Source organism: Pelodiscus sinensis, chromosome 12, assembly GCF_049634645.1.
Source record: "Pelodiscus sinensis isolate JC-2024 chromosome 12, ASM4963464v1, whole genome shotgun sequence".
Lineage (NCBI taxonomy): Eukaryota > Metazoa > Chordata > Testudines > Trionychidae > Pelodiscus > Pelodiscus sinensis.
Genome location: NC_134722.1, coordinates 36,375,516 through 36,398,537, shown reverse-complemented (window position 1 = coordinate 36,398,537; position 23,022 = coordinate 36,375,516). Strand labels below are relative to the sequence as shown.

General features: G+C 42.9%; 2 protein-coding genes across 2 annotated transcripts in view; both read right to left on the bottom strand.

The window, feature by feature from the left end:
* Window positions 1–9,393: 9,393 nt before the first annotated feature.
* The window catches only part of LPCAT2 (lysophosphatidylcholine acyltransferase 2), a 62,658-nt gene continuing 49,029 nt past the window's right edge, over window positions 9,394–23,022 (bottom strand). The window contains exons 12-14 of the mRNA XM_006121110.3: window positions 15,155–15,253; window positions 12,209–12,350; window positions 9,394–11,051 (exon numbers count right to left, since the gene is read on the bottom strand). Of these exons, the coding sequence (XP_006121172.2) occupies window positions 10,810–11,051; window positions 12,209–12,350; window positions 15,155–15,253 (483 nt within the window). The 3' untranslated portion in view covers window positions 9,394–10,809. The remainder of the gene's footprint in view (window positions 11,052–12,208; window positions 12,351–15,154; window positions 15,254–23,022) is intronic.
* CAPNS2 (calpain small subunit 2) lies at window positions 19,048–20,802 on the bottom strand. The gene has a single exon (XM_006121109.4). It carries the CDS (start codon window positions 20,449–20,451, stop codon window positions 19,708–19,710), a length of 744 nt encoding a protein of 247 aa, XP_006121171.1. The 5' UTR covers window positions 20,452–20,802; the 3' UTR covers window positions 19,048–19,707.

The window sequence follows — 23,022 nt, the reverse complement described above, 5'->3', positions numbered from 1 at the left end:
TTTTGAAATAATGCTGTAGTGTAGACACACCCTTAGATATTTGCCTAGTTTTACAACAGGCTACACAAACAGAACTAGCAAAGCCTGTACAAACTAAAATTCATTGCTGTATATACTGGACATGGAAATGTAAGTATATAATATTGATATTCCAGTTGATTTGCTTTGTAATGATATAGTAAAATAGGAGAGTTAGAAATTTTTCCGTAATCATGAGCTAGGACACTTTTTTAAAATGTTATATCTGAATTTGTAAGCAAATAGTTTTGAAATGGGGTGAAACCTACATAGTGCCATGACAAATTAGTCTCCTGAAAGGAGTGCAGTAATCTGGGAAGGTTGGGCACCATTGGCCTGATACATGCAAGAGAGAAGAGAAGATGGAGACACACCTTTTCCTGACCAGCGTTGGAGATAGGATACAAGAATAGATGGCTTGATCTTGTATCATATCGTAATGTTTGTGCTCCTACAGTGCTACTTTGAAAGGCTGCATTTTGGCTTGCTTAAATTCTTAAATATATTTTAACAACACTATATAAACTCATAGCTTTCCCCCAAGAGATTGACACAATTGGTAAGGAGAGAATATGTTGTCCAGTTCACAGCAACAGCCCTTTCCCAGGTACAGAACGTGCTTGTCCCCATGCTGGGGGAGAGATGTGCGTAAGAAATGAACCCACTATGGATAAACACTGTTTTCCCCCATCAATATTTGATCTACGGTTTATTTATCCATCCAAACTGGGAGTAATGCATGCCAAATGCTGCCTGTCAGTTGTTTTCCTGTTAATGTATTTCTCTTGGCAGGTTCTTCTGTGATATGGGCAGGAAAATATTAACAAACGTAGAAAACAATGGCTTAGAGTCCAAGCCTTTGATGAAAGGCACATGGGTTCTTTATGAGAAAACAGAGAGGAGACCTGGGGAGCAAGGCAAAAGGGTTTAACTGACACTGAATTATCAAATTACTACAAGATGTATCTGGGGTTGCGTGGCTCCTTCAGGGCAAGGGCTGCGGGTGTGGATAGTGCAGGAATCAGGGCAGGAGTTGGGGGCTCAGCGCAGGGGGGTGGGAGGTGCGGGGAGGCTTATGATAGAGGTGTAGGATTCAGGATGGGGGGGCTCATGGCAGGGTGCTGGGAGGTCAGGCAGGCTTACTGGGGTTGCCCATGGTGGCAGCGGTGGCACTGCTCTATTAGCAGTTCCTCCCAGAGGTGGCTCCTCTTGGAGGGGGTGCCAGGGTTGGGCTGCCTGGCTCCCCCAGTAGCTCCTCTTGGGGGTGGGGGAGCTGGCTTCTAGCAGGATCCCCTCCTGACAGCTCTTTGCTGGGGCTGGGCTCCCCTGGTGGCTCCTCACAGAGGGGGCCAGAGCTGGGCTGGGTGGTGGCTCCTCATGGGAGGGGTGGGGAGGTTAATCTATTAAGAAATGGTTCACACTGAAGGATGTCTTACCTACATTTAAAGTGGAAAAGGCAAAGATAAAAAAAACCTTCACAGGGGATTCTAGGTTTGGATTGGGTTTCAGTTGGCACTAGTCCAAACCTAGGTTCAAGATGCATGGATATGAGTACTACAGCACCACTCTATCTTCTGTTGTTTATATTAAATATCGTTTTTTCACATATTTTCTGTTACAAAGGTTTTAGCTACCAAGTTGTTGATGAAATTTAATTCAAGAACATCTTTCAACACTAGCATGTTTTTGTTCAAAGAGAAATGTGCAAATCCTCAACACTTACGCTATTTCTCCTTTGAAAAGCTGCTCTATTTCATGGCTGGTTATGTCCAGATTCAAAAAGGATTCCTACATTGAAAAAAACAGTTGCTCTGAAAGCTGTCAGCAGTGTCTAGTGACTCCATTTATTCCCATACACATTTTCTTGTTGACTTTTTTTTTTTTACCCTTTAGCAAACATTTTGAATTTTCCTAAAATCTTTGATAGCGGGAAATATGAGCAGAAATGTAGTCTTAATGGGCACTTGGCCTTATCTTTGTTTGCAAGGCAGATGTTTACCTTTGGAAAAGAATTGTTCTTTTGGAATAATTATAGTCTCAAAGCCTTTGCTATAACCATGACTTTCTAATTTGTATCACTTTGCTTTTAGCATACTGTCCAATGCTTCGGAAACATTCGGAGCAGTAATGTCAAGAAACAACAGGGAAAGTTGTAGGGATGTTTTAAAGAAAACTTAAAAAAAAACCTGAGCTGATCTAATTTTAAATCTTTTACGGTGCTTTTTTCCCCATTAAAACACAGTCAACAGCAATGTGCTCCATGGCTTAAACCCATGGTCTGTGTCTACATTAGCACCCCTTTCCGGAAAAAGGATACTAATGTGACACTTCGGAATTGCAAATCCGCGGGGGATTTAAATATCCCCTGCGGCATTTGCATTTACATGGCTGCCACTTTTTTCCGGCTCAGGGTTATGCCAGAGAAAAGCGCCAGTCTAGACGCGATTTTCTGGAAAAGGGTTTATTTTCCGGAAAATCGCGTCTAGACTTGCGCTTTTCTCCGGCAAAACCCCGAGCCGGAAAAGAGCGGCAGCCATGTAAATGCAAATGCCACGGGAGATATTTAAATCCCCCGTGGATTTGCAATTCCGAAGTGTCACATTAGCATCCCTTTTCCAGAAAGGGGTGCCAATGTAGACACAGCCATGGTGTCCAACATGCTAGCCACTAGCCACATGTGCCTATTTGGCCAGTTGAATGTGGCTAGTTCACTATAGTAGTTACTATAGTAGCAACTGCTTCAGAACTCTCTGAACACCACAAGCATAAACCAATATCTAATTAAGGATATACATATACTGTACAATTAACTCAGGCTCTTACCTAAGTTTTAGACTGAACCTTGCTCCAGTCCACATGCAAAGACCTCTCACTCTAAGTTTGGAGATGCTTTAAGCCTCGGCTTGCTGTTCCAAGCAGCATAGATTAAATTGTAACTTGAGTTTTGGTTGAAACCTGTTGACTTTGCATGAAGATATAGGACAAATGACCTAAGTGCTCCAGTGCAAGCAGGGGACCAGTAGGAAGGCAGAACTTGCCTGTTTGAATACTTGGAGTTGAAATACTCCTCTCCCAGCAACACCCCACACAAGCTCAGTCTCGCCCCATTCTGCAGCCACCCCCCAACAGCATGGGACAGGGAGGAATAGGCTCACAAGCCAGTTTATTTTGTGCATGGTATACCAATTGAGTGACCCTCAGTAAGCTGCTTGTCTAGATGAAGTTAAAAACAAGTAGTCCTATAGCACCTTAAAGACTAATAAAAATGACATTGTGAGCTTTCGTGGATAAATTAAGTTAGTGCATGGCAAGCTGAGATGTCTCATTGGGGTTTGGATCAAGCCTAATGACACCACTTTATGTAAGCATCCTTATTCAGGAAGGCTGCTTAAATATGTGTTTGAGTTTTCCTGAATCGGGGCCTTTAAGAGAATACAGTTAATAGCAGATTTGAGATTTAAATACTTTCACGTTAGTTCTCTCAATCCTTAAGGACAATTATCACCTTCTTCGAAATGGATAATATCAGTAATGGATAAAAATGGTAATGATAGGGTTATGTTATATGAACATTATCTTTCTGTAAGCCTCTGAAATAATAATTACATTGACACTTAGACTTTTCTTCTGAAGCTGAGAAATAACCTGCCTTGTACTGTAAGGGTTGCAGGATTGGGTCTGATGATGAACAAAACTTGTGTAAGTACTAAAATGCCCAGTGCTTATATATACTATTCCAGGACTGAAACGAATAAGGCTGCCTTAATAGGCTAACACACTCAAGCTCTGGTTACACAATAAGGTGATAAGATGTTCTACGTATGTTTATTCAGGTTAAAACACAAGAATGGTCATACTGGGTCAGACCAAAAGTCCATCTAGCCCAGTATCCTGTCTGCTGACAGTGGCCAATGCCAGGTGCCCCAGATCACACATGATCCCTTCCCTGTCACCCTCCTCCAGAAAAACAGAGGCTAGAGACACAATTCCTACCCATCCTGGCTAATAGCCATGGATGGACCTAAGCTCCATGAATCTATTTAGCTCTTTTTTGAACCCTGTTAATGTTAGACCAAAATCATACAAATAGCCCCCCCCAAAAAAAACCCAACCTTTTAAAGATAAACCCCTCATTTTACATTTGAAATAGGGGCCAGAAAGAAACATTATACAGATAGCCAAATAATTTAATATTCAGTTGATTATCTGAACATTTCACCCTTGGCACAATGAGTTAATTTTTTCAAGCCATTTGAATATAAACTTAAGGAGCAGAAAATAACAGTCTAAAAATAAGGTTTAAAGTCACATTATAAATCAAAATGTACGTGCTATTCAACCATTTGTATTCACTGTTTGTGATATATGATTATTGATAATGCTGATGATAAAGTGTCAGTGCAATTTTTTTCATGCTGTGCATTATTATCATGGCCCTCTTGATTAAGGACCCAATTCAGCAAAATATATAGTTCATGGCAACAGGATTAAATACAGGCTTAGGTGTTTTGCCAAATTGGAGCCTAAATGAACACTCTACTCTTTCTCCATTGTGGCGCTCATTGTACTGCATGTCTTGAACTTTATCTCATACAGTATTTGTAGCAGATTAATTTTTGTTAGCATTTTGGCTTTATGAAATGTCAGAATCTGTCTTGTACTAATGAAATGGCCAAATTTCAACCACGCTATGAACATAGTTACTAAGCCTGTAAGATGTTTACTTTCCGCTTCTCTGACTATGTATAGTAACAGCATCTCTGCTAACTTAAGAGCTACTGACAAACTTCACCTCATTGTTAATCAATCTAATAAATGTGATTTCATTGGAAAGGGTACTCTTACTCCAGGGATTTAAAATTAATTAATTAAATGTCATTAAAACCAGATACATCCTCTGATTACATGCGACTTCATTTAGTATGCTGCCTGCACAGTTATGAATGCCAATTCCCACCAAGCCCTAGGATTTTAATTTTAATTCTGTTATGAATTTTCATTTTTATGGTCAAAAGCTGAACTACCGGGGATTTTTTTGAAAGGAGGGATTTAAAAAGTGAGAGTGGGGAGAAGGCTTAGTTACTGTAAGTACAAAAGCTCTAGAGTAAAAACAAAACAAAAGCACAATCTTGGAAACAGCTCAAGGCACAAGTGAATCAGAGCTGGTTTGGCATCTGTGGTGGATGCTAGGCAGCTGGCTATAGAGAAACTATTAGATGCTTTGTCTGCTAGCCATCAATGTATTACTGACCTCACTGATCCTGTCCAGTCCTTTCTGGGTAAGTTTCCATCAGAGGTGTTGGGTAATTTCTCATCAGCCTGTAAGCCCTCTTGTATGGACTCCTGAGCAAGTCTGTTACATCCCCACTGCTGCTGAATGTCTCTGAAGGTGCATGGGTAAGCCAGACTGGTATTCTTTTATCTCTGTTTCTGAGCTGACTTGTCATCATGTTGCTTGGCTGACAGAGAACAGTGCATGCCTAACAACTGTATGCAACACTCCCCATAAGAAGGTATTACTGATAGGGCCGAATAAACAACTGGATGACCTGACCTGCCTGGTAATAGCTCTGGCTATTGATTCAGTTCATCCCACAGAGGCAAATGGGGTTCAAAATAATGTTCTTTTTACTACATGGTGAGAATCCTACATACCAGGGATACACTGCTGCTGAACTCTTACGCTGAACCTGTGCTAACGTAGTAATGTACCATCCCTCAGTGCTAGACGAAGAACTACTTCCTTTATTTTAGCCTGGCTTTTTAAAACTTTCATGTCCAAGTCAATTTCCCCTCGTTAGTCAGCTAGACAGAGTCCGGGTATGTCTACACTACAAAGTTAGTTCGAACTAACAGACGTTAGTTCGAACTAACTTTCATAGGCGCTACACTAGTGCTCCGTTAGTTCTAATTTAATTCGAACTAACGGACCGCTTAGTTCGAACTAGGTAATCCTCATTCCACGAGGATTAAGCCTAGTTCGAACTAGCTAGTTTGAATTAAGGGGTGTGTAGCCCCTTAATTCGAACTAGTGGGAGGCTAGCCCTCCCCAGCTTTCCCTGGTGGCCACTCTGGCCAACCCCAGGGAAACTCTACTGCCCCCCTCCCGACCCCCTTAAAGGGGCACGGGCTGGCTACGGTGCCCGTGCCAGGTGCAAGCCTGCCAGCACCCAGCCAGCAGACCCTGCACCTGGCACGGATCGAGCCACCCACCCGATGCCCCCCAGCCCTCCCCCTCTTCCCGGGACCAGGCTGGCGGCTGCCGGGAAATTGCCCGGGACCGCAAGAGGCGGGCACCCGCCTGGGCTAGTGCGGACATCATGGACCTCGTCCACGATCTCCGCACTAGGCACAGGCAAGTGGCCGGCTTGGGCAGGATAGCTGCCAGCCTGGCCACCCAGGAGCAGGTGTGCAAGAGAATCAAGGTGGTCCACTGAGACCCCCGACCCTGAGCTTACAATGGCCGTCCTGGGTCAGACCAAAGGTCCATCTAGCCTAGTAGCCTGTCTGCCGACAGCGGCCAACCCTAGGGACCCTGGAGGGGATGGACCGAAGACAGTGACCAAGCCATTTCTCTCGTGCCATCCCTCTCCAGCCTTCCACAAACCTTGGGCAGGGACACCACTCCTACCCCCTGGCTAATACCACTCCATGGACCCAGCCTCCATGACTTGATCTCACTTCCCTTTAAACTCTGTTCCAGTTCTAGCCTTCACAGCCTCCTGCAGCAAGGAGTTCCACAGGTTGACTCTTTGCTTTGTGAAGAAGAACTTTCTGTTATTAGTTTGAAGCCTGCTACCCATTCCTTTCCTTTGGTGTCCTCTAGTCCTTCTTTATGGGAACAATGAAGAACTTTTCTATATGCACCGTCTCCACCCAACTCCTGCTTTTAGAGACCTCTATCCTGTCCCCCCTCCGTCTCCTCTTTTCTAAGCTGAAAAGTCCCAGTCTCCTTAGCCTCTCTTCATTTGGGACCTGTTCCCAACCCCTGATCATTTTAGTTGCCCTCCCCTCTCCCAGCCTCTTTCTTCCCCTCTCCCACCTCCTTTTCCCAGTCTCCCCCAGTTTTGTTCAATAAAGACAGATTCCATTTTGGAAGACACGTTATCTTTATTTTGTACATCAAGAAGAGGGGCTAGGAAAGGATAAGTGGAAGGAGGTGAGGGAGGAATGGGGTACGAGCCCCCGATGGGGGGGACTGGGCTGGCTCTGCGGGCTTCTGGGGGTGGAAGCTCTCCTGCAGCCCCCCAATTGCCCCCTCTTCCCAGATGGCAGCCTGCGGCAAGTGCAGCCGGGCTGATGGCCGAGTGCTGTGATGTGCCCAGTGTGGGCACTCAGGGCACTCCAAGCCAGGACTGCTTTGCAAGCGGGACACCCCTGAGAACTGTCTGTCCGGGGTGGGGGTCGGGTCCCTTTAAGCACAGCCCTCGGCTAGCCTGAGACAGCATCTCCACGCTCTAAGTCCTCCTCTGATGCCCTGCTGGCACTGCTTCCGGCCATCCTTAACCCCGCTTCAGGGTCCACTTAATGTGGATGCGCTAGTTCGAATTAGCAAAACACTAATTCGAACTAGTTTTTAGTTCTAGACGCGTTAGTTCGAATTAGCTTAGTTCGAATTAGCGCTGTAGTGTAGACGTACCCTCCCTGATTACAGCAAAGTGCTTTTAGTTTGTCTGTAAAATGCACCCAATAGCCCTGAGGGTGCCTAGAAATTATTTATTGTCTTCTTGTACACGAGCCAGCTATGCATATACTGAGTTAGTGTCTCTCGTGTCCAGTTGATTCTCTCCAGTGGAATCACTGCTACATTCAGCAACCACTTGTGGCCTTCTCTATTTAATATATAGGGCTATATACTATTTAAGCTGTGGGATCTGTCCACTGTGTAACACAATTGCCTCTATGCACTACACTATTCTACAGTATGTGGGGTTTCACTTATTGCCTCCCACTATGTTCAAGGAGTGTATGATAAGCAACTCTCACCATATAAAAGCTCTAGAGAAAAATTGGTTTTGTCTATCCACTAACACTACCTCTCTTACTTTAGTTACCTGGAACAGAAGCCTCCCTTCTCTATCTTGACACAATTCATGAGCTACACTTCCAGTCCCCTTTGATACGTGTGTAAGGCAAAATCCCCTTTGCTCATTCATATTTACTTTTCCTCTAATGGCTTGTTTAAATGAACACTGACTACATTGCAAGCTGGGGGTTGAAACTATTCTGAACTGGCTTCCAGCACAGTTTCCATGTGGACCTTACTGATACATGTTGGAAGTTCCTTAGAGCACACTGATGTACTGTTGTTTTAAGCAGTAGTACTTCAAAGTGCATGAGGGAAGTATTAGAGTACACCAGCAGGTACACGTAACATACATGTACACATAAAGTACACATAATGCACGGCATGCGTGCTAGTGCAAGGTAGATTCACAGGCAGTAAGTGTTCATTTAGACAAGCCCTCAGCAAATGGGGGGCTATATAGCCATGCCATGCTGAGGCCAAAGGTGGTAGGGAAGTGGTCCCAGGGAAGTTCTTGAGACTGAAGTTTCAGCTGGATCGCACACATAGGTAACTTTTTTTAAAAAATAAGGGCAATTCCTAATTTTGTTGAGAAATCTGTTCACTTAGCAACAGGTGACAATAAGAAATCTCTTTAGCTGGCTGAACAGGCAAGGCAAAAATCTGTAACATGCTGGATCCATATGCACACTCTCATCTACAAATTCTGAAAGTGGGGGAACAACTGTCTCTGCATGTAGGAAGGTGTCTCAGAAATCATGGTGGTTAGATCCTCCTACTGGTATCAGCTGTTGAGGGTCAGAGCGCACATTCCTAGAGTTCAACTTACAGACATAATTTCTATGTATGAATTATGGTTCGAGTCACTGATTCCTTTTACTTGCCTATGACGTGTCCTCATTCACTCTCTGTGGACAGAAAGCATCTCAGAAGCTCCACAAAAGGGATGTCTGGAAAATTCTTTTTCCTTTGTGTCCTGTTCCTTTGTGCCAATATTCCCTTTTGCTGGGGGAGTCAGTAGGGAGGATTGTCTGCCATTTTTCTCCAGGAAAGCAGCAATCATATCCCACGTCTCTCGTCTTGCAGTAAGTGACAGCTAAAAATGGCAACTACAACCAGAGGTGAAACTGAGCGGGTGCATCCTGGTGTGCAGCTCTGGCAAGAGCTATTTAAAGAGCTTGCAGGACCCCGGGTTGCAATAGGACAGTACCTTTAAGGAATTTTAAGTTACTTTCACCGCTGACTGCAACTTACATTTTTACCTTCCATGTGAAGATATTGCAAGGGATGACATGCTGGAAAATCACAGCGGCCAATGTTGACAGTGCGTCCTTCTCTCAATACTCACACACTTTAGAAAAATATTTATTTATTTAAAGCATCTGGAACATGAGGAAAGCCACAATCTTACAGAAGAATATACATGAAAGATAAAACATGTAAACGTACCCTGGGACAGTAAAATCATTGATTGGTCAAAGGACAGATGCAACCATGGCAGATGGACCTTAAATAGCAGAAGCAGGTCTCTTGTTGATGCTACGCATTACATCCCAGGATTTTGATGTTATGTTCCTGAGCCTCTTGTTCATCTCTGGCAGGTAGGCTCTAATTGACGCTAACTTGCCAGGTCTCCCTTATAGATTTTTATGCAAGGAAGAGTTTAACTCCCCTTACAAGTTAATGGGACAAAGGAACAGCATTTCAAAAAACTCAGGTCCTAGATTGTACAAGCATGATAGGGGCCAGAGGCAAAAAAATACTACAGTTAATCAGAATCTTTCTGCTGACATTAAATGGCCTTTGGATCACACTCTCAGGGTTTATTAAGTGCACATATGGTTCTGAAATAATATTTTACAGTTGATTCTAACTATTAATCTATGGCTTGACAACTGCCTATTAATTATCTAGAACAAGACCACGATCAATTAACTACAATTAGTTTGAAATTTTCCTCTAGTTTCGATATGCCAGGTGCCTTTTTCAGTTAGAGTTCTAATAATTGAGACCCTGTTTTCCTATTCAAATCATGATCTGTTCTTTTTGAACTCCAATTCATATTTATTGTTGCAAATACAACTCATTCCATCTTCAGTAGGCCTGAGTCCAAAGAAGTTGCAATCAACATGGCTTTGCTGAGAGATTTTGACTGTGATTGACAACAAATTAAGGAAAGCTTTACAGCAGCCATGCACTAACAGAAAATATCAACTATTTCACACTTGTTTTCCTGTGAATTCTAAATTTTTATACCTTTGAAATTTCATAAATGTTGAAGGGTGTCCACGGACTAAAGAAAACATCTGACATTTATATGTCCGATAGTGAGGAAGAACAGGAAATCTTCTCCGGAAGGCCCACTAACAGCTGTCTCATCCCACTTTTGGGGGATTACTTTTCCTCAGTGGCTACCCCAGCAGTGTTTGCTACCTTGTAAATATGTTGCTTGGAAGAGAGTAAACATTATTCACAATCCTGTGAGACTGACACCAAGAAAAACAGAAGCTATAGTATTCATTTCACTTAGGTAAATTGCCCAATACAATCTGAATCTAAGAGGGAACATTTTTACTCACACCGCCAAATGTCAGAATGCAATACATTATTTAAACACCCTCATCCCATTTTGACATACAGAGAAATACAAAAAAAAGTAATCTTAAAATATTAATTTGTATCTATATTCAACAAGCACATTTGATATAAAATAAGCTCAGTGAAATCTGCATAGTGTAAATGCAAAATTATCAGGTTCTTTATACTTAGTCATCCTTTTTGTCTGACATACTTGAGAGGTCTTCTTCATTATCTTCTGGACAAACTTTATTTCTTGCAATTGGGGTCTTTTCTGAGACTGATGTTGTATAGTGTGAGTATGTGGATTCTGATGTCTGAGGATTGTCTTTGTCATCTAATGTCTGTACATGGTACCTCTGTAGTTCTAGGTAGGTAGTAAATAACTTGGCATATTCTGGATGTTTGAATGCAAAGTCCTTAAACTCATCTGAAATGAAAGACAATAAAAAACACTGTGCTGAGCAGCAGCTATGCAAAATATACAGCTGCACAACAATAGGATTATAACAAAGAAAATCATAGTGACTGTCACACTGAGTACTTCTTCACTGACAGTGACCAGGACAAGATGTTTCAGAGGAAGGGGCAACAAGCTCCAGAGAGGGCAATTTTGGAATGATTATTGGTGGTTATTTTATATTTAAGTCTTCCTAAAAAACCAGAAGCTGAAGTGCCAATTGAATGGCAACTTGAAAAATTAATTTTATATCTGTCAAAACTCTGGCAACAAGTGAGAATATTCTGGACTATTTCATTACAAATAATGGTCCACAGCTGCCATGAGGCATAAGAGGTCAGTCTCAATGGTGGAATTCACTTATGTGGCAGAGTGGGACTTCACAGCATATATCCCATCCTTTGGAATTGCCTAATACAGGAGTTTACAATGGGCACAAGTCTTGTTTCCTTAAAAGGGAAGTGCAAAGCTTGTTGCTTCGGTATAGCTTTCTTTCAGACACAACAAAACCAGCAATGAAGGAAGAATAAAGGGAGTACAGATGGAAAGAAAATATACAAAGTGTTGTGATTGTATCAGGGGAAGTACAGAGGAAGTTAATCCATTAATTGTTTGTGGGAATCTCTTTTAAGAAGCTCACTGTGATGGAGAGGGCATTGAAAATAAACAAAATGATGCTGCAAGATCTCTTAAGCTTTGTATACTTGGAGCTGGGGTGTGATTGCCAGCGTGAGAAAAAATACTTGCATTTGCTCCCATTAAGCTTCTGTGCTAAAAGCAAAATGTAGCTCTGGCAGTGAGAACAGCAGGACTGGCTAGCAGCCCTGAGTGTGTGCCTAGGGTTTTTGGCATGCTAGCACAAGTCTTCTCAAATGGGACTCACGCCCCCAGCTCTAAGGATACACATAGCCTTAAGGAGAAATATATTAATACATCATCTTGGTCCATGCTCCCCATCTACATATTATTCCAAAAGTTACAACATTTGAGGTGTCTAAGCACCTGTCAAACTTTTTTTGTGGAAAAAAGAGTTCTGACTCTGTAATAATCAGAGACTGAAGTCTTAGAGTAATAATATCAAAGCTCTTTCTTAGTGTAAGCTTATTTGTTCTATGGAATATACTTACTATAGGTGACCTTCCCAGAATTATCTGTGTCTATTTCCTTAAAGAGTTTAGAAACATCAAGGTCAGGCACTCCAAGAGCTGACCGGAGAATACAAGCAAATTGTTCTTCTGTTATGCTGCCGTCATCATCAATGTCAAAAAGCTGAAGCAGAAAGTTTACAAAATTGTAATGTCAACACCCCTCATATCAATTTGCCTATTCAAATTACACTTTGAAAGCACACAGTAATAGTCTCTGTCATTCAAGATGTCTCAGCAGTTTCCACTGTGATCTGAAGTCCCAACAGCTAATTTTTATTACAAATTTTAAAATAAATATTTTTTCAGAGAATGATGGGACATTTTTCAAGGAACTTTTCCAAAGACAGACATTACCGATATCAAATGTATCAGAGGTTGAACCTCTCTAGTGCAGAACTGTCTGGTGCAGAATAAGGATGATAAGGATTAAGCAAATGCTTATCAGATAGTCAAGTCGACTAGACAATTCCCCCTTCCCTTGCTGCCTCTACCAGATAGCAGGTGGTGGGGGTGGGTGGGAAGAGGGAATACTTAAAAGCAGCATTGCTGAACAGAGCCTGGGATCAGCTGTGCGGCGCTTCCCCTTTGAAATGCCGCTATTGCGTTCCAAAGCAGCAGTGTTGTGTGGAGCCCAGGGTCAGCTGGGGACTCCAGCTCATCCCAGGCTCTGTGCAGCATGTCTACAGAACCCGGGATTAGCTGGGGAGTCCCCATTTGATCCTGGGCTTTTTGCGTAATTTCCATGGAACCTGGGTTCTCGGAAAATGCCACACAGAATCCATGCTCCTTGCGGCATTTCTGTGGAACCTGGGAGTCCCCAGCTGACCCCAGACTCCATGTGGCATTTCAAAGCTGGCACGCCTGCGTGCAGCCAGGAATCAGCGGGGGCTCTTGTACATTTCAAAGGAGGAATGCGGAAGTACCTATCGACTAGTGGATGGAAATTCCATCAACTACTTGACTAGAAAATTAACTAATATTTAACATCCTTAGTGCAGAAACATCTGTCGTTCGGAATGATTTTGGCTAGTCAGATATCCACTTTTCATGGGTGAGGCCAAGTTTCCTGTGGTCCCATAGTTTGTTTACAGACACCAGTCCTAGCTGTCAGTGTTCTTTGCTGTTACTTAGCTCTAATTTACCCCTAAATGTCCTCTAACAGCCCAGTAAGCAGTGGAAGTATTAGTAATGCTGCTAGACAATATTGACCTCCCATCGTCTGGAAAATTCTCTAGTTCAGAACCAGTCCGGTCCCAAGGGTGCTGGACTAGAGAAATTCAACCTGTAACTGGATATAAATATGCTGTACTAGAGGATATGCTTAGAAACTAGCCATGAAAAATACTTCTAAATTAGCTTTTTTAGAAGTACAGACCATAGTTATAAACAGTTATATTTAAAACAGATAAGCTACAAAATAGACAGCCTCTGGCTAGCCTATTACAAGCAAATGAGTAATAAAAAAGATACCATCAGGCTTTTGTCTTCTTTTTCTGCAAGTTAAACTTAAGACAATGACTGAACTTGATGCCATTTCTATGAGGACGAAAATGTTCCTACTCCCGTAGAACCCCTGCCACCCTGTGCTGCTGCCTCTCTATCTGAAGCAGCAGTGCAGGGTGGCAGGCAGGAGCCGGTCCGTGAGGGGAGCCAGTTTAAAAACCAGATACAGAGGCGGCAGAGTGGGGCAGCAGCAGCCCCTGTCTGCAGGGTGCCCAAGCTCCCCCTAGCCTCCCCTGCCTCTGTATGCTTGAAAGCCAGTTGCTTGCATGCATCACTTCCTGCCTGCCCCCCTCACCCTACGTGCTCTGCCTCTCTATCAGAGGCAGCAGCACGGGGAGGGGGGAGGGAGTGAAAGGACCAGGTGGATCCTGTGTGTGGGGAGTTGGCTTAAAAGCCAGCTCCTCACTGGCACCAGCTCCGGCCTGCCCCCCACCTTGCTGCCTTTCATACAGAAGAAACGGGGCGGGACGGCAGGGGCATGTGTGTAGTCGACAGGATTAACCAATAAATCTAGGCTTATCGGTTAATCATGTAGTCATCTATATGTTGACACCCCTAGAACCCACTGCAAGTGACACCAAGTCTGACAGTAGTTAATGGAAGAAAAGTCCTAACTCCATTTCAGAGCAGAACACGTGCAACTGAGAATCGTAATGATGACCACATTATCTCCTTCAAAGTAAATGCAACAGTTAATATTTCATTGGTGATTGCTATAGTTTGGAGGCCAATTTTTCTGAGGATCTTCAGAGACAAAACATCTGTGAGAAAGCACAGCTACCTTTTGGAGCAGTAGCTGAATGGGCTGGATGGCTGGAAAACTTATCTACATAGACAAGCAATAGGATACAATAATTTCACATAAAAAATAGGCAGCTTGTTGAGTAAACACTGGTCTCTCTTATAAGAATCTATTCAGGGTAACTGTCCTTCACGTCTCAAGACACTGCATGATGAATATACAAGAACAGAGCAGTGGGGAAAGCAGAGAAGTCTAAGTGGGGAATCAAAGTCTAAGTGTCCAAAGTCTAAGCTGATAACTAATTTTTGATTTGCTAGCCTTGACCATGTCCACTGATTTTTTTAAAAAAGAGCAGCCAGAACTTGAATCCCATCACATTATCCTGATCTACGTATCGCTCACAAAACACCTCACAGAAGTGTATAACGTTGCCAAATCATTTTTTGGCGTTATCTGGCCAAGCTTCATATTCCTTAGTGGCTTCACATCGCTTTTGAAGAACTTCGCTATGAAGCTGACACCTGCATTTTCTTCACTCCAAATGTCAATTGATTTAAGAACGATACTCATATCTGCCTGACAGACTGAATCTATACTTTTATGTTATGATTTGAAAGATAACAGATTTACAGTCAGCCCAGGTTTGTCAAGTTTACAATGCTGTATTACATTGAATGTACCTTAAATGCCATCTGAATAGTCTCTTCTGTGTTGGCAGGGTTACAAAGAACAGACAAACCAATCACATATTCTCGGAAGTCTATGGTGCCATCTCCATTCTGTAACCACAAAGACAGATGGCAAGTTAGAGTTAATAGCTTGGATCACTTCAAAGGCTCAACATATGACAAATATAATTCAGCGATGCAATCTGTACTAATGCTTAATTTATTATTTTCTTTTTTTTTCTGGAAAAAAGTCTGTACATTTGTACCATATAAAAATTATTGGAGAAATCATTTCTACAGATTAACAATTAACTTCTCAATGGTGTTTTCTAAGCACTGTTCACAAAAGGATTACAATTACCAGTGTAAGAAGAGAGTTTTGGCTTTTGATCACCCCAAAAGTACTTTTAGTGATAAGAAATAGAACACATTGAGATATGATACAGCATATGCATAGCCAAGAAGACTACATAGGTATTCTGTGGAGCAAGTACTACGTTCACAGTGCTGTTAAAATATGAGACACTTAATGAGTCAAACTACAAGATACTGTTGTTTAATCATAATGGCCTGTATTGGAACTAGGAAAAAAAGATTGTGTTAAGTAGAAAGATATTATAATACATTCATTTAATCCTAAACTGCAGGTCCCTTGATGGGCTGGGTGATCAGGCCTGGGTGAGGTGAAATCGTTTGCAAGTTTATTTGCAGTAAGAGAAAGCACTGAAATACATGTGCATATTTGAGTTGATTGTAATTACATGACCATTTTAAAAAATTTTGTGGGCTTGGAAGATATTCTGTCATGATAGGAAAAGGGGAGTGGCTCCTGTCTGTGGCAGGCCCTGCGGGGAGCTGCTCCAAACCCCACCAGTTAATCGGAGCAGATAATCATAACCTGTTAAGAGTGATGCTTCCTGGTTATCCTTTACATCCCTGTAAGAAACAGCAGAATTTGAGAGTTGGGTGACCAGACACAGACCAAGCACTCAAAGCATTGATTAAAGTGACTCCCATGAGACATTCATAAAAAATTTTTGAACAGCAAACACATTTGTAAAAAACTAAATTCTAATGGTACAGAATTTATGAATAAAAACGGGCCATTTCTGAATAAAAATATTCTTCCAGGAGGCAAAGCAATAATGTAATAAACTTCCAAAGTTGATCACTGTCAAACTATTTGCAGACAAATGAAGAAAGAATGATCTTGTGGGTAAACACAAATAGCAGTCAGGAGATCTGAATGACGTATAGGATCTGCTACCCACTTGTGCTGTCCTCTTGAACATAACACATTTAGCCTCTCTCAATTCCCGGATCAGACTTATAATGGAATAATAAGTTACCCCAATGGTACAGTGCCAACCCCAAATTGTAGAGTGCCATGAGAACTGCATACTGCAGATTTCCATTACTGAATCAGTGCTTCTGTACTTTGGACAGTCCTGGATTCAGATAGGTGGTAAGAAAGTATGTAATACTCTTTAACAAATAGAAATAACCAATACATTTAGCAAGATTTAAAACAACTGCTACCTAGATCCAAGTTTACTCAGCTTCTGAAGCTAATACCATGCCAGTTTACAGAAACCCATGTTTTGTTTTCTCTTGATGGGGGAATTAATCTTTGTCAAAGCACTTGGAATGTTGAACATATCACCTACTGGTTAGAGACCTGGAGGTTACAAAACAAGTTCCCTTATAAAAGTATTCTGTTAGACTGGCAGCACAATATATTTGATGTTTATTGGCAGTTTTGTGGTCAATCTCTGCACTTCAGCCTCTGTAATTAATAGTCATCTGCTACCTTAGTATACCCCAAACCTGCTTTTTTGTTCAATGGTTTCTGATGCCAGACATTTTAACATTATGGAACTTGTGACATCCAAAGCACTAGATATTAAATGTATCATTGCATTTTATTGTGTAGATTTATATTTTGAATGCTAGCATTGTTAATTTCTCATCAAACGTGCAGGAAATCTTGTATTATACATAATTAGTTAAAGTTATTTAAATAATAGTTCATACAATACAAACAGGTTATCAGATTTCACTGACAAGTTGCCTCATTTTCTGATTCCACTAGAATTGTTTTTCCAGAATTTACAATTCCATCATACACATGGTCTGGCCTATCACATTAACTCATTGCTATTGTACAGTGAAATGTCCGTCACTGTTCTAATCATAGCATTTACCAGGCTTCCATGGGCTAGCCACCTGCTAAATGCCAGCTGAGTTCAGGGTGGCTATGACACTGGACTGTGTTTTATACGGGTCTGGAAAGCATGAATGAAGCAGTGGCTGACCAATGTGACGTTGGGAAACCTGCTCTGTGTTGTATACCACTCCCCAGATATTACTATTATTATTAATTGTGTATATGACATAGAAAAAATATAGCTCATTTAAATATCTGTATGTTGTTAAACAAAAATAAAGTGTTAGATATAACTTAAGTTTACTAAGTGTTCTCATTTTAAACCAGACTTCAGCATTGCATTGCCATTTTCAGTATGGGTCACTATGTATTTAAGAAGTATTTTGTGTTTTTGAGTCAGAGGCATGAGCTCAGTTAACATGTATGTTGGTCTCAGTAGCAGTAAAGCTTGTATTCTGCCTTCCAAGTAAAAGGTCTGTTAGGTTCCCCATAGGGAGAAAGATAGGGCACTGGCACCCAAATTACCCTTTTTTCCCCAATTAGCAAAACCTCTTCCAAGGCCAAGTGGGAAAAGGGATATGGTGCCACTGCCCAAGGGGCCCAACTTGCACTGTGCTTATAAAAAGTGTTATAATGGAGCTAGTTTTCATGTTTCTAGTTTGATTTAGAAACCATATTTTCTAGAACTGTTCGTGCATGTCAAAGAAAACAGTCACTTACAGGTCTGCAACAGAGAGAGAGAGAGAGGAATTCCTATTGGACACAGCACACATAAGCCTTTACATGTCTCATTTTCATAACTGGGAATATGATGTAGAAGGTTGTTATTTTAATCCTTCCCTGGCAAACAACTATCTGTACCCCAGGTGAGCTCTCACTAGCCTGACAGACAAAGATTCTAAAGCAAACATTAATATAGCAACATTTGCAAAAAAAAGTCATTCTCTGCCTTTCACTCACTCTTCTGTTGGGATTACTACCCATTTAATGCTTACAGAGATAAAAATGGGCCTTCTGTGATTTAATAATGTGTAGATGAGTGGTTCATGTTGTTCAGAAGTTAGCCTATTTTGTCATAATTTGATTATTCTTTTCTTTTTATTAAGCTCCGTTATTCAGTCTGATATCGTGCACTGTAAGTTATTTAAATGATAGTTCATACAATACAAACAGGTGATCAGATTTCACTGACAAGTTGCCTCATTCTGTTGTTAATCAAATGCAATCCCCCTATTGTTTAGCTAGTTAGTTACTGATAACACGTTCTTACAAGGGTGGTCTGGGAAGGGCGTAGGCGGCTGGATATTTGTGACTAGACATACACACGCACACTCACTCACTTTTATATCGACTAGACAGATGTAAAATACATATTGATTTAAAGCAGCCAAGGACACGCTGAACTGCAGGCATATACTTGCTGCTTCTTGCCTTTTACCTCCACTGCAAGCATCTCTGCCCTGACATGAATGGAGCTACTGTTGTTGGAAATTGTGGGTCAAATTTATCCCTGAGGAAACTCCACTTCAATGGAGATAAGCCACAGCTGAATTTGTCTGTCTGTCTAATAGCTGACAGCAGCAGTTCAGCAGCCTTCTGGATAGGCAATTCTGTACTTTCGTGCTACTCAAATTACTACGCTTTACAGAACAAATATTTATTAGAAGATTGCAAGGAAAAAATAGTATAAACGCAGCACCAGATCCCCAGGAAGCATTTCAACTGAAAACGAGACAGCAAAAATAGAAAAGAGATTTAATTCATCTTTCAAAATTGTTATAATAATTTCAACTTCAATTTATTTTCCCCGTTACAAATAATTCCTTACAAATTAGAAATCAATACACCTCTATTTACTAGCAAGTTCCCTATAAGCAACCACAGCTTCTGTCTTCAGCAAAATAAGCACGGATAGATAACACATACAGAACCCCAACCTTAAGAAAAAAACATAATTGTATTTTGTATTATAGGTATACATTCACTAGCCACAGCATGCTATATGAGAAAGAAAGCCTTAACAACAACTATTCTGCTCCACCAATATTCTTTACTTTTTTACTCCAAACTTAGTTTTCTATTATAGGTACCCATATGCATTAGTATGCACGTGCAGACACACACAATCTTCAACAGTTCAACAACTTTTCCATTGGCTAGCTCCTCAGCAATCTAAACAACTGTAAAATGTACATAATAAGAAAAAAGCCCCCCAAAATCACAATAAACTAAGGGTTTGTTAAACATTAAAGTATTGCCTGCTCTTTCACAGCAACAAAACTTGTTTGACTTTACACGAACAGTTGCTTTTGAACAACAAGCAGAAAGGCTCCAATTAGTTAACACAGATATAAACAACATCATGCAGCTGAAGTGTATTCCATTCCAGCGTGCTCTCTTAAGAGTACATGGTCAGCTGCAGCCACTCTTGAATGTTCATGTTCACTAGGCCGTCTCCATCTTGGTCCAGGGATTTGAAGGAACGGAACATGCCATCCAGTCGCACCAAGCAACTGATGAAGTTATTGAAATCCATGCTCCCATTTTCATCTGAGTATCTGCGAATGATCAGCTGGTAGAGCTGTTCATTCAGCTGGAATCCTGCAGCCTTGAAAGCATCTGGCAACTGAGCTCTCTCAACAGTTCCTGACTGGCTGGTGCTGTGTTCTTTGTACACACATTGCCATTTCTTGATGTTGTTCCACAGGTACTTAAAGTCCTGATAGCCCAGTTTGCCAGTTGTATCACTGTCCATGACCGACACCATGCTCCGGCATGTGTCCAGGGTGAAGCCCTCTGTCTTCAGGTCTTGATGTCGGGCAACCACTTTGTTCAGAATGTTCATCAACTCGGTGGCGCACACTTCCATGTCATCTCCAGCCAGCTGGACAAACAGTCGGCGAAACTGACGTTCCTCCTCGGTCTCACCGGCTTCCACATTCATGAAGTGGCTGCGAGGAGGTGGGGGTGGCTCTGGTGTGTACTGAGCTGCTACCTCACTAATAATGTTGACTAGTCCTCCAACGAGCCCCCCAAGATTTCCTCCTCCTTGTCCGCCTCCTGCTAATAGACCCCCAAGGCCTCTTACAAGGTTCCCTCCACCACTACTACCTCCACCAAGCAAGGCTTGAGCGAGGAACATGGTGAATTCTTTACAGAGAATTAACCAGATGAGAGCTGAAAATCCTGCAGCCTCTGAGAGCTGTAATGGAGCTGCAGCTGGGTGTGAGCAAAATGCAGATTATCTGTCTGAACTATTAGTATTCACCAAGCCCAGACATGTCTGATGCAGACTTTGGTTACCTGAATTCCATCAGCTCCCTGAAGCCATACTCAGTTTTTGAAAAGTTATAAAGTATTTCTCTCTCTCAGTGCTTCCTTTTTAAATTTTATAGATCCGATTCGTTTTAGCTGACGCAAAACCATTTTAGGGTAAAACCGAGAGGCTGAAAACCAGACAGCAAAATGTTCCAAATGTCCTTGGATGATACGTCTCCTTTAACTGTAGCAGTTTCACAGTGAGCAATGCAACACAGCCAAGATTAGACATCTCTTCCCTTCACTTCCCAAAGACATCGGCTCAGTTTGCCACGGCTGTATCCATCCCAGCATTCTCCTTTCCAATGTCTTTAATTTTGTTGGAGTTGAGTGCTGCATTGACAGACCCAGAAATTGAAGTCACTTGTATGTCCAAATAGGTGCAGTGTGGCCTGCAACAATAGCAGATTGCTCAACCAGATATGCCAGAAGGCCTCAACCCTCCACTTATTGTGATGGCCATGGCCTAATGGTCAGGATAGTTTAGTCTCACTTGTTTATTTGTGGACTCTTTGCTAGGACTGAACAACGGTCAAGTCGGATGGGGTTTTGTTTATTATAGTCCCTCTCCAGTCATTTTACTGAGATTTGGATTGCCTTTTGTTGCCTACAAATTTGGGTGAGGTTCAAGTCAGTGACTTAGAGCTGAGAATTGGCATGACCCATTTCCCTTCCTTCCACAAACAGATGAATTCCTGTGTGCAAGTTGAGTGTTTTGAAATTTAAAAAAAGGAAGGAAGAAAAGGACGCTGATGAGATGCTTAAACCAGACTTACGTAAGTATGAGCATTATGCTTGCTCTCCTGAATCAAAGAGCTGTGATTTAAGCATGTAAGCATAGCCGATTTCAGTTGGGACAAGTATATAGAAATCTCAGTGAAAATAAAAATCTCAGCTATTCTAATGCTCTAGGACCCTGCTGCATGCAGCCATACCTTCAGCCATGGGCGGCAAGTTATATGGGCTCATGTTGCCCATGCTCCACCAATATGCAGAGCCAGAGGCCCTGCTCCAGCAATATTTGGAGCTGGGTCTCTCCCCTGGCTCTGCCTGGAGCAGTCCCCGGACTCCACCTGCCGGCCTCCCTGCGCATCCTCCCACCCGGGCCCCAGAGCGTCCCCCTCAGCCCCGTCCCGTCCATGCGCAGCTTTTATTATGGCTCCCTCTCGCCGGCGTGCGCTGCCGGCTGCTGCTGCTGCCATGCGCAGCGTTCCCAGGTGAGTGGGGAAACACCCGGGTGTGACGTGACGTCATGGCGTGGGACTTTAAAACTGCTTGGCGCCACGTTGTGCCGCTCGGCCTAGCTCCGGGTTCGGAGTCCGGGGCCCGAGCGTAGATTCCGGCCCCGCAAAGTGGAAGGCAGAAGGTAAGGGAGGGGGAAAACTAGGGGGAAGAGGTGGGAGAGGAAGGGGCTTGTGCAGAGGGGAGGGGAAAGAAAGGGGAAGGCACCAAGGGACAGCATGGAGGAGAGACAAATGCCAGGGGGCCAAGTGCAGACAATGAAGAAAAGGGCAGGAGGGGAGGTGTCAGTGGGAGGGGGGAAAGGGTGATGCTGGGAAAGGAGAGGAGAGGGGAAGGGCATTGGGGGCTAGAGGGGGAAGGGGGAGATGCTGGGAGAAGGCTTGAAAGAAGGGGTGGGCATGAGAAAGGTGGGGATGGAGCAAGTCATGTGTGAGGACACAGAGGGGCAAGAGGGGAACAGGGGTGAGCATCAGGGAAAAAGAGGGAAAAGGGGTCAGAGGCAGTAAGGGAAGGGGGAGGCACCAGGAGGGTGCAGGGCTAAGGGAAGGTGCAGGTGCCAGGGGATTCTGGGGGTGAAGCAGAAGGGCAGATACCTGCAGGAGAGAGACCAGCACCAGAGGAGGGAGACAGGGCAGGTGTAGAGGGAGGTGTTAGAAGAGGGGATGAGGAGGGGTAGCTCACATGATCAGAGTGGGGCTACTGGAGGAGTGGGCACAGGGGGGAGAGAAGGGCTGGTGAAGGGGAGCAGGTTGCAGGAGGGCTGAGGGCAGTGAGAAGGGCAGGAGTCAGGACAACAGAGGAGGGTGAGGAGTTGGGGGGCAGCAGGCACCAGGGGATCTGATAGAGCAAGGGGAGGAGACAGGGCAGCAGAGAGAAAAGGTAAAGGTTTATAAAATATTTATTAATAACTTGGGTGCCACAGTGGCACATCCAAACAAGCCACATGAACTCAGTACAGGTGCACAACACAAAATCCATTCTGCTCATGGGAGGAAACTCTAAGGCTATGTCTACACTGGCAGCTTCTTGCGCAAGAACACGTCCACACTGCCATGTGCGAGCTGTGCTTTTGCGCAAGAGCATCCATGGCAGTGTGGACGCTCTCTAGCGCAAGAAAGCTCCAATGGCCATTTTAGCCATAGGGGTTTCTTGC

What these genes read in the sequence shown, in the direction of transcription:
- CAPNS2 (XM_006121109.4), bottom strand. Translation starts at nt 20,451, where the DNA reads ATGTTCCTCGCTCAAGCCTTGCTTGGTGGAGGTAGTAGTGGTGGAGGG.